The sequence below is a fragment of the Bos indicus x Bos taurus genome, chromosome 10, assembly GCF_003369695.1.
Source record: "Bos indicus x Bos taurus breed Angus x Brahman F1 hybrid chromosome 10, Bos_hybrid_MaternalHap_v2.0, whole genome shotgun sequence".
NCBI classification, from domain to species: Eukaryota; Metazoa; Chordata; class Mammalia; order Artiodactyla; family Bovidae; genus Bos; species Bos indicus x Bos taurus.
Genome location: NC_040085.1, coordinates 22,766,262 through 22,785,113, shown reverse-complemented (window position 1 = coordinate 22,785,113; position 18,852 = coordinate 22,766,262). Strand labels below are relative to the sequence as shown.

Genomic DNA, 18,852 nt, shown 5'->3' with positions numbered 1-18,852 from the left:
GGGGAAACAATTCCTACCACATCTGTCTTTTCTGTTCTTACCTGATGATCTGGAGAGTTAAGTGATGATTCAGGTACCACATTTAGCACAGAGTCAGACTCACAAGAAGTTCTTAGCAAATATTGGCTACTACTGTTGTGATGAGAAATAGAGTGTTCTAGCAAGCTGCCTAAACTTTTACCCTTATTTCCCAGACAGGGAAGCCAAAAGAGAAGGAAACAAGTGTGCATGTCTACAAATTAAATATAGAGCTGAGATGAAGGAGAGCGGGGTGCTTTCTTAGATGTTCAGCTGCTTGCCATGGAGCCCGGGGCGGCGGGGCAGTGGGGGAGTTGGCACATGACATGCCTCTGGGGGTCTGACAGCCAGTGCCTGTTCACTGGGCCCTGATGACACAACATAGACAGAGCGGTTCTTTCCTGTCAGTGGGGAACAATGTCCAGTTGTCTGCAGGCTTTGCCTTTCAGGTCTTCAGAACCTTGCAGCCTTGCTCTCAGGGATCTCTATAGAATCCTTGTTCTACTGAAATGAGGCAAAAGTGGTACCAAGTGCACAGCCCAGGCCAGAGAGGCACCAGGAAAGCTCAGAGAAGTTGTTTCGTCACTAAGTTGCGTCTGACTCTTTTGCAACCCCATGGACTGTAGCCTGCCATGGACTGTAGGTTCCACTGTCCATGGCATTTCCCAGGCAGGAATACTGGAGTGGGTTGCCATTTCCTTCTCCAGGGGATCTTCCTGACCCAGGGATCAAACCTGCATCTCCTACAATGGCAGGCAGATTCTTTACTGATGAGCCACCTGGGAAGCTCCAGAGATATTAGCATGATGAATTTTCCAGATATCCTTGAAATGTACGGATTTAACTTTCTCCCTAACCTTTTCTGCTAAGAAGTGGTAGGTATTTGGCCACTTTGTAACACAGAGCAGACTTTCAGCCCAGAGGAAGCTCTGGAGCATGGAGCACAGAGGGCATGACACTCTCCCTAGTAAATCTTCCCAACTAAATCTAGCCGGTGTTATTATACCATCTGACCCCTGACACAGGAAGGGCTCTTTCTCCACCAGCAATCAGGACAGTCATCAGAAAGGCCATCAAGTTGCCACAGCTCATCTTCTCGATGTAAGTGATTAGCGATGTGCAGTGATGCTTTGATAATGGCCACTTCTTCGCCAGGGTCAGTAACCACTGGCATTTAAAGATTTTATTTCCTCAGTCTCAGATTTTACTATTAGCAAGTACAAGCTGGGTAACATGGTGATAAGGCTGGTTGGCATTAAAATTCAGTGGTAAAATTCTTAGTGCTTATCAGTTTAACCCAGTGAAGACATAAGTGTTCATTTCACCATTTTAATAAACTAGGACAACCCTTTCAAGAACTCAGTGGGTCGGATAGACACAGAATTGTAGAATATTAAGCCACAAGTGACTTGACTTCATACAAGTGAACAGAGCCACAGAGAGGTAAAGCATCTTGACCAAGGTCACACAGGCGGAGCAGGAACCAAGTACCCAGCACTCTTGTCCCTAGATGACACACTCATTCATTTTCTTCAACATGAATTTTATATTGTTCACTTCATTTTATTGGTGAAGAATCTGAGCCTCTTGGGAAAGTGACTAATCTGCCCAGCTCAGAGTCAGTTAGAAAAAGAGCTAAAGCTTTATAATCTTCAGGATTTATTTCTGAATCCATTTTGGAGTTTATGAAGAACGCTTCTAAGCAGTATAATTTAAATTTAAAGCGTTAATAAAGATAACTATTTTTCTGAATTTTACAAAGCTATTGAGAGTAAGCAGCGCTAAGATGGTAACATAAATGGGTTTAGACTCCAGCAGGCAAGGTTTGATTCCCAGCTCTGTCACTTACTGCTTATGATATTAAGCCAATTTCTGAAACTTTTCTGTTTTAGTTTTCTTGTCTGTAAAAAGAGAATAATAATAGTTCCAGTCTCACAGGGTAGGAGAAGGGAATATAAGAACTCAGTAAAGCAGTGCTCAGTTTAATGTTCTGGTACTTAGAAGTTGGTGTAACTTTCAGCTCCTGAAGTGAATTTAAAAGGTATAGTTCATACATAAGAACTTCACTTCCATGTTTATCATTTCCGGTGCTTTCAGTAAAAAAAGAACAGAAAACCCAATTCAGATGGAGTAGCTGATAAAGGAATTTTATGACTGGTGTATCTGGAGATGATGGCCGCAGTCCCTTTGTTGAATTAATTCCTTGGCTCTCCTCACCTCCACAGCCAACATGGTGGTTGCATTTCTGGGCCTCATCCATGAACAACGGTGTTCAAGGGAATGGTGAGAAGGTTTCTTCTACTCTGGTATTCAAGGCAAGAATCCTGCGATCACTTTTGACTGGAGAACTTGATCAGGGGTCAACTGTTGAACCAATGGGTGTGACCTAGAAAATAACGTGCTGGTGACTTAGTCGCCAGAGCCACCTTTGGAGGAGGGTTGGGTCCTTTCACAGAGGAACATGGCCATGAGGTAGAGAGGTAGGTATCTGTACAAAAGCAGGGTTCTGTTGAGAAGGAAGAAGGGTCAAATAGATGCTGACTCGGTGGTCAGAAATATTCAATATGCCATGATGGTCATCACCTCCAGCATCTTTCATTTATTCAGTGGGTAGTGTTGAGATGTATGCAGTTCTGCACTTGATGTTCAGAAAGGGAGTAGAGGCCAAAACGCTGTGTTACAGGAACTAGAGAATGTGCTGTCTGAAACGTGTATGTGTTATCTAATGGGCCACCACGGTTCTGTGGTGAGTACTTTCTGCATTTACTGTCATTCGCGTTTGACACAAGCCCTGGGCCAGATCCAGACAGTCTTCGCTTGTGTCACCAACGCTGTCATTTATCTACTCCAGTTGCCTCAGCAAAAACTTGGAAAACTAGCTCAGTCTCAGGTCTGATGTCTGTAGTTCTTGCTCACTGAAATGCTCCTGTCTGATTTGGATCTTCAGAAAAGGACTCAAATATCCTCAACCCAGAACTTTCTATCCATGAGACTATGTCAGTTTCCTGCCCTGCTGTAACAAATCACCACAAATTTGGTGGCTTAAGGGCTTTCCTTATGGCTCAGCCGGTAAAGAATTCGCCTGCACTGCAGGAGACCTGGGTTCGATCCCTGGGTTGGGAAGATCCCCTGGAGAAGAGAAAGGCTACCCACTACAGTATTCTGGCCTGGAGAATTCCATGGACTGTATAGTCCATGGGGTTGCAAAGAGTCGGACACGACTGAGCGACTTTCAGTTTCACTTTTGGTGGCTTAAAAACAGCACAAATTCATTACCACCCAGCTCTAGAGGTCGTAAGTTTAAAATGAATTAGTAGCATTACAGTTCTGGGGAGAATCCATTTCTTGCCTTTCCCAACTTTGAAAGGCTGCCTGTATTTTTAACTAGTGGCCCCCCAGCAGAGGTGCCAGTCCACCCTCTGCTTCTGTCATCACAGGTCCTTCTCTGACTCTCAACCCTCCTGCCTCCCTCTTATAAGGACCTTTGTGATTACATTGAGCCCACCCAGATAACCCAGGATAGTCTTCCCATCTCAAGATCCTTAATGTAATCACATCTACAAAGCATCTTTGACATATCAGGCAACATGGTCACAGGTTCTAAGAATTCAGAGCTGAACATCTTGGCGGTGGGGTGGAGGGGCCTTATTCGGCCTACCTCAGGGAGGAAGAAAGCAGAGGTTGAAATACACTTGTTCTTCCTACTTGAAATTGATCTACCACCTGTTATGCCTCCAGAGCATTTACGGCATACCACAAGCTGACTTTTAATCACCTAGAATTTAAAAATAAGTCTACGTAATTAAGAGGTACATAATTATTTTTCTTTTCCCATTGTAAGTGTGAGCATTATAAATTGCTTTCTAAGTTTAAGTACAGTGCAGTTTTGTTCGCTCCTTCTCCACAATGTAATCAGAATACTTTTTCTTCCAAACTGACCCAGATTTAGGAGCACACTCAAAGAAATGTCACAGCAGCCTAGGCTTGGGAATCTGTAAGATGTTGGGATTTGCTTTGCCAGTGACCAACATCTGCTCTTTGATATTAAGCATGCACCTCATTGCTTGATGGCCAGTTGGACTGTGGTCTAAATTTAGGGATGAAAAGATTCTTTCCAGACCTCTGAAGCCTAAAAATTTAAACCTGTACCTTGAGAATAAATGATCTTTCTCTTATTATAGTTGGCACTGCAAAGCTGGTAATTTGACCATTTAGGAAAGAGTTATATCAAGGATGATGGGTGACTCCCTAGAGAAATTTCTTGCAAGTTTCACAGAATAATGGACTTGAGATTCTGAGGTTCCATAGCTAGTTATAAAGTGACAAGTGGAAGGAAATAAGAAACCTACAAATAAATACTGGGCTCCAACACTAATATATTAAACCTAGGTCTAATTTGAAGACACTCTAATACTTTCTCTTATATGGAGTATCTATCTGACTAGTCGAGAAATCGAGTAGTGAAGTAGCTGTTTTTCTTTTAGACTATCTTTCAGTCATCAAGTCTCCCTAAATAATACAGTGCCTTAGAAATATTTCCACTCTGAGTTAACCTGAGCAATCATTTAAAATGTGGCTTCTAGATCATATACTTGATATAATTGCCTGAATGTGACTATCCCTAATTACACTAATTACAACAGTGGAGTGTGAGTCAGAAAGTTAATAATTTCATAAACGAAGCCATTTATAATCATCAAGGAAACCACGCGTATACATCTAGCTTCCCAAAGGCATTCTGTTTCATAGGAGCTGATTTTATTTCCCATCAGAAAAACAAGAGCTTGGTTCCATATCTTTCTTTCTTTTTCCTTTTTGAAAAAAAGCACTATAGCTTTTTTAAAATCCCATGAGCTGAACCATTCAGTGCACTTAACAAGGCCTTCTTGGAAAAGGTAAATCGGTGGATAAAAATCCTACGATTGCAACCAAGACTGTGGAAGCAACTTCATCACATGGTGGGGGGGTTCTAAGTGGAGCAGCTGGACGTCTGTGCACATGTGGGAGACAGTAAGAGGGGCCAGTCATGAAGGCAAATGGCAGATTGACCTCTTCGCCTCACTTTTATGTTTTGCCTAGAGCCTCATCCCCTTCAGGAGGTGTGTTTCTTTTCTCTTTCTCTCTCTCTCTCTCTCTCTCTTTTTTTTTTTTTTTGTAGTTTTAACAATTTTATCTTCAATTGATTAACCATGTTATGTTAGTTTCAACTGTACAGAAAAATAATTCAGTCATAGATACACAAGTATCTATTCTTTTCAGACTCTTATCCCATGTAAGTTTTTACAGAATATTGAGCAGAGTTCTCTGAGCTATACAGTAGGTGTTTGTTTATCTATTTTAAGTATAGCAGTGTATATACTTGTCAATCCCAAACAGGCTATCCCTTCCCCAACCCTTCCCCTCCGGTAACCCTAAGCTCATTCTCTAAGTACAGAAACAGTCTCCCAGACTTGGAGATGTTTTTCTTGTGAACACCAAAGTGTTCTCAGTCATGAAAGGGCAGCATTTCCAAAGATGAACTTAGAAAAACAGCAGAAATGAAATCAGTATTTAGTTGTATCTGTCTCTGCTTAAGAAAGAGATTTAAATATTCTTGAGAATCATCTCCACTGGCTTTTCTGAAAATCCTTCCAAAATTGTCAACACTTTCCCATTGATACCAGAACAACAACAACAACAACAAAAAATGAGTATTTACTACATGAACTACTTGTGTAAATTATCTTTTGAAAGGAAATGGCATTGCAAACCATCGGAATGTGTTTTCTCTCAGATCATTTCATATCCTCCTTGGAAGATAAATTCATGATAGAATTTTTTCCTCCTTGCTTCTTTAGTCTCCATGCAGTATGGACCTACAGCTTCCCCTGTGGCTCAGTGGTAAAGAATCCACCTGCCAAGCAGGAAAGGCAGGTTCAATCCCTGGGTCAGGAAGATCCCCTGGAGAAAGGAATGGCTCCCCATTCCAGTATTCTTGCCTGGGAAATCCCATGGAGAGAAGAGCCTGGCGGGCTACAGACCCTGGGGTCACAAGAGTCAGACAGGACTTAGTGACTAAACAGCAGCAGCAATATGGACTTATTCTAGAAATATAAAGAACTTCAGATAAAGGACTCATCATTAAGGGGAAAAGTAAGAGAGGAAGATCTGATCACTTCTCTTCTCTGATTTCTTTTGGCATGTGTATTATAACGGAAGTTGTACCTTTTTATAAATGGTCTCGTTTCTAAATGTCCTGGGCAAATACAGTTTTACCCATTATTTTACACTTTATTTACATATTTAGTTTTCCCAGCTAGGCTGCTGTGGGTAGTAACTGTGTCTTGAAATAGTTTCATATAGAGTACTTTATTCAGTATTGGACATGTAACAGAAAATGTCATTCAATTGATAAGCTAACTTAAGGGGGACATAACTGGAGGTAATTCACCTACTAAGATGAGGAAAGGCAGAAATGGATGAGTGAGGTGTGTCCTGAGGTGTGGTTACACATGACCTCCAGAGCAAACCCTTCTAGAGCAGACTACCCTGGTTTCAAGTGTTACTGAAAATAGTCTTTGCTGAAGGGTCACCAAATGTCAGGGGCAGAAAATTAGTGCTTCCCTCTACAGCCTGCAGCCCTCCTTTGCTCTGTGCCTCACTGTACTGGCTGCAAAGCAGGCTGCAGAAGGCCTGGCTGCCTCGGTGTCAAAGATACCTGACTCCCTCCTTGCTCCCAAGGTGACTCATCTTCAACCCAAATGAAAGAGGGAAGCTTAGGGCCCTTCAGGCTGGTGGGGAGCCCTTTGGTAATGAATGAATAATGGGCCAGGATTCAATTTTCAAAATAATGATTCTTTAATCTTCACTTTATTTCTCACGTGAGCTGTCTTACTCTCTTTATGCTCATTTAATTTACCTCTCATCCAGAAACAGAGAAAGCTTCCTAAGGCACAGTTTTCAAGGTTCTGGTCTCAACCACTTGATTAGAATCACAATCTAACGGAACAGGGTTTATCTTAGCCAAAGGGAATGATTTGCCTTCCAGTAACAGCCATCCCCTAAGGTAGACCCTTTTATAGAGACAGTGATCCTCTAAATTTCAGCCTTGAGGCCCCTTTATGCTCTTAAAACTTAGCAAGGATCCCAATATGCCTTAGTTTATGAGGATTGTATCTATTATATTACACAAGTGAAACTAAAATATATTTTAAAACTGAGATTTTTTTTAATATTTGTTAATTCATTGAAAAATAAGAAACCCACTTATGCTTAATGAAATAAGTCAGAGAAAGACAAGCCCAGTGTATTTATCACCTTTGTGTGGAATCTAAAAAATAAACAAATGAATATAGCAAAACTGAAACAAACTCACAGATTTAGAGAACAAAGTAGTGATTAGCATTGGGCACAGTGGGGAGAGAAAAGAGGGGAGGGGCAAGATTGGACAGGGGACGAAGAGATGCAAACTATTATGAATGAAATAAACTGGCGGATTCATGTTGATGTATGGCAAATCCAATGCAATATTGTAAAGTAATTAGCCTCCAATTAAAATAAATAAATTTATATTTTTAAAAAAAGAAGTAAACTATGGTGATATCGTGTACAGCACAGAGAATATAGCCACTATATTATAACTTTAAATCAAATATAATCTATAAAAATATCAAATAAGTCTATTGGATACCTGAAACTACTATAATATTATAAATTAACTGTACTTAAATACATAATAATAGAGTAAACCCATTACAGGTTACATAAATAACTTCTATGAAAAACAACTAAATGTTTAATAATTCAAAAAAATGATTCGGGATATTTTGCATTTTTATAAATCTCTTATGTCTGACTTAGAAGATAGCTGGATTTTTTTTTTTATTCTTATGTCTGGTTAAAGAATTGGCCTCAAACAGATATATAGTTGGAAAGAGAAGGACTACTATTGGTAGCCTTTTCAGATAATTGTGGATATTCTTTTGATACTATGTTAAGTCTCAGCAAGTAATAGTTCCTCAAAAGTTATTTGCTATGTGGAATTTGAAATAATAGTAAAGACTTTTTTTTATTGGGTTATATAACAGTCCATTGGTCTATCTCGTTTGTTAATGGATTCTTTTATCCATGATGTTTTTTGTAACATTACACATTGATCATTGGGAAATGACTGGTTCACTGAGTTATACAGAGCTTTCAAATGTCGACACAGTTTATTATAAACTGTTTCTTAAATTACATTCATTAATATCAACAACTTAATCAAAAAAGTCTTTAAATATTGGGAAGCTATCAAACTCACAGTGGCAGAAAAACATTTTTCCAAAATTCTAGTTTTCTCTTGAAAGCTTGAATTTTAAACTTGGCAACAAGTCCTAAGAGTTATTTTCCTTGAAGTGACAGGCTTGTTTCATTTTTAAGAAAATATCTGTCAGTTACTCAAGTGTGATTAACCATAGTTTGTCTGTTGTTCTCTTAATTAAGGTGGCATTCCAAGAAAGAAGCAGCTAGTTTAGCTAGCAACAATCATGACAATCACACAGGTGTTTTTCCTCAGGAAAACCACTGGCCTTTGTACAACAGAAGTGCTTTAGAAATATGTATACTCAGGAATTTGTTGTTCAGTTCAGTCACTCAGTCATGTCCAACTCTTTGCCACCGCATGGACTGCAGCACGCCAGGCCTCCCTGTCCATCACCAACTCCCGGAGTTTACTTAAACTCATGTCCATTGAGTCGATGATGCCATCCAACCATCTCATCCTCTGTCATCCCCTTCTCCTCCTGCCTTCAATCTTTCCCAGCATCAGGGTCTTTTCCAGTGAGTCAGTTCTTCACATCAGGTGGCCAAAGTATTAGAGTTTCAGCTTCAGCATCAGTTGTTTGTTGTTAATAAAATTAATAATCTTTCTATGCCACTCAGAGCATTCTAATGCAAACAGTACTGGTCGTTGTTCTGGTAATGCAGCAGGAAAGCATAGAGTTTGGTGTTGCTGTCTTGATTTTGTGCTAAGGACCCAACTGTTGTCTTTGTTTGTTTGTTTTTGCCCCACTAGTTTTACCCACTATTGCTTTTGCACCATTAGTGCAGCTAATCACACAATGAAAAGGGCAAATAGCATCTTAGAAGTATTATGAAAGTACAACAGGCCTTGCAAACTGCCTGAAGGGTCTTGGAGACCCCAGGGGTCTGTGAACCAAACTTTTATAGTTACTGGCACATATAGCATAAGAGTTACCTTTTATTAAGCCCATGGTTTATGCCAGAGATTGTTATGTGCATTAATTATTTTAATCCCCAGATATGCAGTTACATGAAGAACCTATCACATTCTAGAAAATGTGTTCTTTTTAACCTCTCTACCCTGGTTCATTTATGCTGCTCTGTTGCTGGTTCGTGGGAGCTAATTAAAGTCTGAGCAATTTTCAACAGCATTGCTGCCAGGGATATAAAGCTCCATTTTCTCAGTCCCAGAGGTGTTTAGACCTTTAAAAATTCATGTTTCAGCCTAGGTTTGCTTGGTGGGTGCTAGGTCTCCAGCATATGTCAGGCTGCAAAGTATGCCATGCTTCTCAGGGCTCTTAAGAATGTTTCTCCCCCGTCCCTAGTTTGTTTTCTTCCAAACTCGGTCTTACAATCTGAAACCTTGTTCAACAAGAATGGTCTTAAATGTTGTGCCTTCTACTGAGTTACATCTGCCTATCAATGCACAATGATGAGGTGCTTTTCTGTCAGGAGCTTGAGGGCCACAATTTTTTAACTGAGCATTAACTTGGTCACACATAGATAATTGTTTATCCCATTGCCTCACATATATGTTAAAGGCTGACCTGGACAAAGAACCCATGGGGCATTTCCTGTTCTGCCCTTTCAGGCTAAAGAGCTGTTCCCAAAAATGGACTCACAGACATAGGGAACAGACTTGTGGTTGTCTAGGGGGAGGGGTTGGGGGAGAAGGATTGGGAGTTTGGGATTAGCAGATCCAAACCTATTGCATACACATTAGATAACAAGGTCCCCTGTATAGCACAGGAAACTGTATTCAATATTCTGTGATAAACCACAATGGAAATGAAAATTTTTAAAAAGACTGTGTATATATAATATATATATACACACACATATACATAACTGAATCACTTTGCTATACAGCAGAAATTAACACAATATTATAAATCAACTATACAAAAATAAAATCTTGCCCTTTCCAAAAAAAAAATAGCCATTTCCTTTCCCATTTGCCCTCTCATGAGGTGTTGTGCTGAAATGAACCATTCTCTAGGCTATAAATGTTGATTTGGATTGGTAAGTCAGTGTGTGGCTAAGAGCTCACCCGAATCTTGAACTAATCCGAAAGACAGGTTAAGGGAATATTTACATGGTTTCATTGTGACTCTGTAGAATTCCCTGTTGAAAAGAGGATGGTCCTTGAGCTGATTAATACTTATGGTTGCTTTTCATGTGTGGCAGGGACTGTGGTCACGTGTATTATCTCTGCAATGAATTTGGTTGTAAGTATTGAGAACTGTAATTCTTTCAGTCCTAAATCAGGCTTAAGAGGAAACTGTACATACAGGACCAGGTACGCTTATGTTGCATACAAGAACATCTATGGTTTTGTCCTGCTTTTATTCATTAGTGTGACTATTAAGTAGGAGAAACAGAAACTTTTACATTTGACTGCTGAGGAAACAAGTTCCTGAGAGGAGACCAGGCTTAGATGGTAAATAACTTTTCTCCCCCAGAAAGTTCAGGTATTATCTAACCTAACAAATGTTAGTCAGCAATCCCTGCCTAGTGAGTTCTCTTAGGAACATCTTTTAACTGTGCTTCTCTCTGCCTTGGGTATCCTTTTTTTTTTTTTTTTTTTTTTAAGCTTTTTAGCTTATGTCTCCTGTCTAAACCTAAAATATCCCCAGGGTTGATAGACACAGAAGTAAGTTGAATTCATCCTTTACATGTAGATCTCTTCTGGAGCTTTGGTAACAAAGTTCAGTTTTCATATCCTTATGATGAGCCGTTATCGTATGTAGAGAAGACACCTGCCATATTTAGTGTCACAGAGGTAGAAAACTATATAAGACGGGGCACAGGCTACTGAAAGCATCTGAGTTTATTCCCAGTGCTTTCAGTGAAGGACTGCTCAACCCTCATCAGCCCCTGAGCTCTGCCTTTATCACGGGTCTGAATTAAGGGCCTTGGTGCCATCCATACCTTGCAAGAATGTGCCAGGCAGAGCTGGACTTGGAAGCAGTTATAAGAGCAGCATGTCTCACCTGTGTTACAGCATCTTCTGGAAATGTGCACGACACGGAGGGGGGTGAGCAGTGCCTCCCAGACGTTCTGGCAGGATCCCCTATCACACTGTCCTCCTGCTCAGATTTGCATCTCCCTTTTGGTCATCTTCCCACACCAGTGACCATCAGCACTTTGCGGAGGCCATGCAGCTCAACCTGTGAAGGTCCCAGTGCTGGTTTGCTTCCCACTTGAGCCATCTTTCCTTTACTTGTGCAGCCAGTGGTGTTTCTGTGCAACCAGCATGAGCCCCGATACATTCTGAATTCACTCATACTGGATCCTCCCTTGATGCTTGTGAAGCATCTGACACAGTGTCAGCTGACTCCTGCCAAAGATCCAGGACAACACAGTCAGTTCAGCAGATGATGGTCAGATGTCAGGTTGCAAAGTCTTTGGACCTAATAGAAGGTTCTCAGTCTACTTCTCTCCATCCCCTAGTGTATTTTTATGTTTGTGTCATCTCAAATATAGTTTAGAGTTCTTGAATCAGTGGTATGGCTTACTCAGTTCATGGTGGATAGTATCTTTAGGATACTTGGAGGATAGTATTTATGGTAGAGAAATCCTAGCACCTAATAGTGCTTTACTCCTAAGAGGCAGTGCCCAACGTCTTCTTATGTTTCCGTCCATTCAGAATCACTCCGCACTCTATCCTGTGGCACTTATACACAACCCCATCTTAGTGTGTATTGCATTGTATTATGAAATAAGGATAAAATGTAGTTTTTAAGTCAAAATGAAAATGTGAAGAACCAAGTTGTGAGCACCCTGATGGCAAGAAGGCATCTTATTTTGTCTTCCTTGTCCAGCATCATTCAAGCATCACTGAATGCCATTTAATCCAAATAGAGCATTTAGCCTTCTCAGTTCAAATTGAAGATATTCATTTATTATAATGTGGCTCATGCACCTGCCTTTTGGTATGCGTTCTACTTCTCTGTGTGCCATAATCCACCTTTACGAATTTTTTTAACCCTACCCAGCTGATGTTGTGCATTATCACTAAGTGAAGTGACAGAGTGCGCAGTGCTCCTGAGCCTCGACAGCCACAGTACTGGTGCTTCCCCTTGTCCTTCCAGCGACCCTGAAGGAGCTCATCTCACAGACCATGATCCGCTGGGCGCAGGAGGACCAGATCCAGGATGCAGAGCTGGTCCGGATGATGTTCAACCTTCTGCGGCGGCAGTATGATAGCATCGGGGAGCTGCTGCAGGCGCTGCGCAAGACCTATACCATCAGCCAGGCCTCCGTGAGCGACACCATCAGCCTGCTAGCTGCCCTGGGCCAAATTCGCTGCCTGCTCAGCGTCAGGATGGGCAAGGAGGAGGAGCTACTCATGATCAACGGGCTGGGGTGGGTCATTCCCATCAAGGGCAAGCTTGCAGAGGAGGCAGTTCTGAAATCAAGTCACATAAAAACCTCTGGGTTCCCCATCCTGATTTCACTCATTTTCAGATTATATGCTCATTAAATCAGTCCCCTTCAATAACCTCAGAGACCAGACAGTGGGCTACTTGGGGTGAAGGGCCGTGGCCAGAAGAAGGAGGAAGGAATCTTGGAAAAAAGCAGATATTTAGTTTGAATCTGATAAAAATAGTCCCAGGGAAGCAATGAAAAGATTCAAAGGAGGGGACAGTGTGTTCAACCCAACAAGAGAAAGACTTTTTGAGCGCCTAAGGTTTTGACTGGAAATCTTCTGAAACTTCCCTTTGAATAACTATAGCCCTTTTCCTCCCTTTTCTTGGGAGTAGAGTCATTGTCATCAATTCTTCAAATTGTGTTTCCTCATGACAGTAGCTTGTAGATCTTCCTTAGAAGCCACATCACTAGAAAGATTGAATTTTATTTGCTTGTTTTTGTTTTCATAATTTAAATTTTTAATTTTTAAACAATTTTAAAGGTTACTTCCCTTTTACAGTTATTACAGAATATTGGTTAAATTCCCTGTGTTGTACAATATATGCTTGAGCCTATCTTACACCCAACAGTCTGTACCTCCCATTCCCCTACCCCTGTATTGCCCCAGCCTCTCCTCCCCACTGATAACCACTAGTTTGCTGTCTGTATCTGTGAGTCTACTTCTGTTTTGTTATATTCACTAGTTTCTTGTATTTTTTAGATTTCACTTATAAGTGATATCATACAGTGTTTGTCTTTATCTGTCTTATTTCACTTAGCAAAATGCCCTCCAAGTCCATTCATGTTGCCGCAAATGGCAAAATTTCATCTTTTTATGGCTGAGTAGTATTCCATTGTATATGTATATCACAAGAAAGATCGCATTTTAGATATCAAAAAGATTTCCTTTAATTAGGTAATATATATTGCAGATGAGAAACCTAAAGCCCCCCCAAAACATTCACTGACTAACCCACAGTTTTACCTGAATAAAATCGAGCACTAGAACCATAGTCTCCCTGCTGCTGGAACTGTCATCCTACCACCCTCAAACCAGCAAAGTAAAGGAGCGTCACTGAGACCCAGAACAGGGATGCTGGCAGTTGAGGCAGGACAGGGGATGCATGCATTCCTTAAATTCATTTCCAAAGAGGACTCTTACAACAGAGGTGAAGAGACTTTTATGGGAAGAGGAAACAGCTGCAGAACTAGCCTTTCTCCAGCCCTTGTGGTAGACATAGCTCCACTAAAACCTACTGCTGTCTCCTTTTAACAGCTGCAGCCCTCTGGAGAAAGGGATATGGGCTGAGAGGAACCACGTGCAAGGAATTACACAGCCAGGCTGCAGGCTGCCTCTGTATTTTGATTTGCCTGCAGCTTTATTATGTGAATTTATGTCGAATGACTTAAAAACGTAATTCTTTTTATGTTTCATTTTGATCATTTTATTGAGTACTACTGTCCCAGAATATCATTGGCACCTAATACACAACTGCCTTAAGAAGAGGGTACAACCCTGCCCTACCATTTGGATAACTAAAGTACATAGAGATATAGATATAAGGACAGGAGAACAAAAAATAGAAGACCCTTAATACACAGAGGAAGAGAATTCAGTGGTTTGGGCTATCTCAAAACTATCACAAGCAAAAAAAACAAACAAACAAACAACTGAGGGGCAGCTACTTGATGTCATCAGAAGGAAATATTTAAAAGAAAAAAAGTAGAAATAAATGAGCATAAGATATTCCTTCAGCTAAAAATGGCCCTCCACATATATTCCACCAACCTAGTACCTTCTGACCATCTTTCCAGCAGATGGCATGTACATTAGAAGTGAAAATTTTAGTCCCTCAATCGTGTCCAACTCTTTGTGACCCTATGGACTGTAGCCTTCCAGACTCCTCAGCTCCTCTGTCCGTGGAATTTTCCAGCCAAAAATACTGGAGGGGGTAGCCATTCCCTTCTCTAGAGGATCTTCCCAACTCAGGGATCAAACTCATACATTAGTTCACCCCAAATGTGTGTTCATGTGCATTTGTGTATTCTCAACCCTGCATTGTTGTAGCATTGAAATAAGCAAGTGCTGACTTCTCTCTGTGATTACCCTAGAGACATAATGAACAACAAGGTATTTTACCAGCACCCCAACCTCATGAGAGTCCTCGGCATGCATGAGACCGTCATGGAGGTGATGGTGAACGTGCTGGGTGCAGAAAAGTTGCAGGTAATTCTCCAAGGAGAATTTATCTTGAATTTGACCCCTGCACGTGGCTGGTGCCCACTGCCTAGTGATTCTTCCCAGGGAGGGTACGGGGAGGAGCAAGGAGATGGGACCCAGCCAGTGTTAACAGTTCTCGCTCATTTCACTGGGCTGCTCAGTCTCCTTCCCATCCTCTTCTGCAGTCCTGCTCCTTCCAAGATGGAATTCCTCCGGGTTCCACTTAGGAGCCTGGTGTGTTTGGTGCTGTGTCAGAAGGCAGTTCTAAAGGAAAATAGGATTTTAATAACGATCCTGGCACTGTTCCCATTGGAGGGTACGTGTTTCCTGTCTGAGCCAAGCTCCTGACGATGTCGATTTCCTAGCCAGCCCCGCCATAAGGGGCCCGGGAGCTCCTGCTGCCAAGGGACAGGCAGTGCCAGTAGGGCCCACCTGGGCAGGTAGTGCACCTTGTCCAGGTCCTTCTCAGAGTCAGAGAGGTTCTAAGGCAACAGATAGGGGATGTTTTTAAATATTGGAAATTCGAGAGTACCTGGTCCTAGGAAAGCAGTGCCACCAATATTGACAGGTGAGCATTGTGAAGGAAGAACACAGGAGCCCCATTCACCTTGCTCCTCATTTGCTTCCTTCTGATCTCTCAGGAAAGTGGACCCTCCCCAGAAGACCTCTGAACAAACGTCTGTGTGCCTCAGCAAGCAGACAGACTAACTTTTAGAATCTTACTTCCTAGAACACGTTTCATGATTCTAAAAGTGGAAATCAAGGGCTTTGTTGGATCCTGAGCCAAGGTTAACACTGACACCATTTATTGAGCATGATTGATCAAACAGAAGATGCGGCCAGCCCCTGGAGATGCTAATTACTTTGTTAAGCAGAGAAGCCAACCACTTTTGATGGTAATGGAAGTTGGCACTTTGGTGCTAAATTGTAAGAATCATGTTATGAATGCTCTAGGAGCACATAGGAGAGTGGTGATCAAGGACAGAGGTAACTGGGGGAGGCTCACAGTCTGAAAGGGTGATGCTGTTGAGGCTTCTACAGCAGTAGAGGCCGATCTTTACCCAGAAGACTCAGGTTTGATACAGTGCTAGGTCTTATTTTCTGTGATCACCCATCTCCCTTTCTGCCCCCTCCCTTCCTACTCAGAAACAGTGGTCTGATGTAGGGTTGAACAATTTTACATGACATCTGAGGATGACTAGAATTCTGTCTTGACATCTATTTTTTTTTTTTTGAAAGATACTTCAGGAGCTATAATTAGCCCTCAATATTTTTAGAAGCCTCTTCTTAGGTGTCTATTCTCTGTCCCTCCTATGAAAACGTCTTGGAAACAACCGGAAGCAAGGAGAAAATTCTTTTTCCCAACTGTTCACAGCTTGGAAGGCTCCAACCTAAGACTCTTTGAAGTCAGCCTTTTCAGAAAGACTTCACGATAGATTCTTCCCCGTGACACTTTCTACTTCTCCCTACAGATTGCCTTTCCAAAGATGGTTGCTAGCTGTTGCCGCTTCCTGTGCTATTTCTGTCGAATCAGCCGACAAAATCAGAAGGCCATGTTTGAGCATCTAAGTTACCTGTTGGAGAACAGCAGTGTTGGCCTAGGTAGGTCATGTTATAACTTCTGCAGTTGGCTCAGGGGTTACCCTTCCCCTGCTGGCCACTTAGGCAGTAAAAGGAAAGAAGTCACATGTGTGCTATGGTATTTTTAAATAGAAGAAGGCATCCTGCCTGGTCTCAAAACATGTGAAATAATAATAATATGTCTCTGCTCTCCAACCTAAGGAGAGAAGTCGCTGCCAACCATCCATGGTGACGGTAATGATGACAGATTCATTTTGGCTTAGGCACAGTTTATAGTCACACAGTTTTGCCTCCTCTCTCTGGGGACCCGGAGTTCATGAAATGCTACCTGAGATTATGGATGTAGTCTGGAGATCCAGCACCTCCCAGCCCATTCAGCGGACCAGGGAGCAGTGCTAACAAGACCAAGGTCATGGATCCAATCCCTTCTTGGCAGGCTGGCTGCAGGCTACATGCCTGTCCCATCAGCTAACCAGCCAGTGCTTTCATAGCTGCAAGGCAGACAGGCCAGGAGCAACTATGGACAAACAGTGTAAATCCAACACCACCGCTGGAAAACCAATGCATGCACTTGCTGTACTCACTCTTCTGTATGTAAACTAAATGAATTTGTGGAAGACGCAAATACATTATATGCACGTGAAATCTGTAATCTCAGGTTTCCTGTTTCTCAAATGCAACCTCATGGGATTGCAAAAAGAGTTGGACACGACTTAGGGACTAAGCAACAAGCTTAGACTACACAACCTTTCTATAAAATGCCACCTAAAGTTTTTCTCAGTTTTACCCTAAGAACCAAACAAAGGGAAATGAAAGACAATGTTGGTGACATGATATAATTCTAAGAGTTGAGGTTATTTTTAAATTCTAGGTGGTGACCCCAGAAATGACCAAGTTATGTGAGCTTGGTTATCAAATGACATCTGAGACTTGAATGATCACCAAACAAGGGCCCAAGAACTTCCATGTTAGGAAAGCACTTGAAAATACATGGTGCAGGTGCTCCTATATAACTTAAGCTATATTCACGGTCAGTAATGAGTGTAGGGAGGGAGGAAGGATAGAAAACAAAGCTGCTCTTGAATTGGGCAGGCAGCCCCCCCTTGAGGACAACGATGTGTCCAGATTTTGTGTTTGCTGACCTCTCCTGGCCATTACTGCACACTGCAACCTCAGCTCAGCGCCGGGTGGCCTCTTTCTCCCTCTCTCCCCTTCTCTCCTTCTTCCTCAGCTTCCCCCTCCATGAGAGGATCCACCCCACTGGATGTGGCCGCTTCCTCTGTGATGGACAACAATGAGTTAGCGCTGGGCTTAGAGGAGCCAGACCTCGAGAAGGTAACTGGCCTTGGGGAGGTGCTGTGCTTGCTCTCCCCTGCTTATAGCACAGCCAAGCCAAGGAAAAGCAGACCAAAGGCTGAGCCTCCATCAGAACCTCTTCAGCGTGTAAGGAAAGTGTGGCGGGATATGAGTCCTGGGAGCCGTGTGATAATTAGGACCACAGCATCTCCTGTGAATAGGACTTGCCAGCTCCACAGACACCTTCACCTTCTTTCTATCCCGTCTTCACTGTTTCCTTGACTGGACAGCTGACGAGACTGACAATGCACTTTCTCAGCTTGGAGGGGAGCCGTCTAGTCAGGAGGAGGGGGACAAGGAAAGGGCTGTCCACTGTGTGGTGGGTTTGGGAGCAGCTAGGAATGGGCATCTGCCCCCAACAAGGGGATCGGGAAGGGCTCTCAGCAAAGAGGTGACCCTGAGGGTGGGCAGAAGCTACTCAGTCATGTTGAAGACAAACATGTGCCAGGAATGTTTGAATTTCAGAGAAGAGAGCATGGTGTGCTTGAACTTCAGAAAGCTGGCTGTGACCAGAGCCCTGAAGCTTGTGGGAAGTGCTGAGAAGGGAGGAGAAACAGAAATGAACGGACCTTATGCTGCCATTGCTGCAAACCGCAGAGATCCATACATCTGTGGAATCACTGTGTGCCAGGCCCCACTCAGAATTAAGTCACGTGATCCTTAGGACAAGCCTTTTTATCATTGCCCTAGTTATAGGAGAGGAAACTGAGGCATAGAGAGATGAGGCAACATCCTCGGAGTCATCGGGTTCAAGTGTCAGAGCCAGGGTCGAAAGCTCTGGGCTCTAGAGGCTGTTCTGTTACCTGTGATGTTGTGGGACCTCACTCTAGAGCCTCAAGCCACAGAAACTGCTGGAGGGCTTCAAGCAGCGGAGAAACATGACACAGTTTTTTATGTTCTGGAACACGTCCTGGTTTTAGTAAGAAGTGATTGGAACAGAAACAAGACAAACCCCGCCCCACCCCATACACACATGAACTCAGGAGCTGTGCACCCAGCAG

General features: G+C 42.4%; 1 protein-coding gene across 5 annotated transcripts in view; it reads left to right on the top strand.

The window, feature by feature from the left end:
* Positions 1 to 18,852, top strand: part of RYR3 (ryanodine receptor 3) — a 557,802-nt gene that overhangs the window by 397,793 nt on the left and 141,157 nt on the right. For all 5 annotated transcript variants that reach the window (XM_027553458.1, XM_027553456.1, XM_027553457.1 and 2 more), the window contains 4 exons: positions 12,375 to 12,648; positions 14,806 to 14,920; positions 16,387 to 16,516; positions 17,727 to 17,830. In XM_027553458.1, the coding sequence (XP_027409259.1) occupies positions 12,375 to 12,648; positions 14,806 to 14,920; positions 16,387 to 16,516; positions 17,727 to 17,830 (623 nt within the window). The remainder of the gene's footprint in view (positions 1 to 12,374; positions 12,649 to 14,805; positions 14,921 to 16,386; positions 16,517 to 17,726; positions 17,831 to 18,852) is intronic.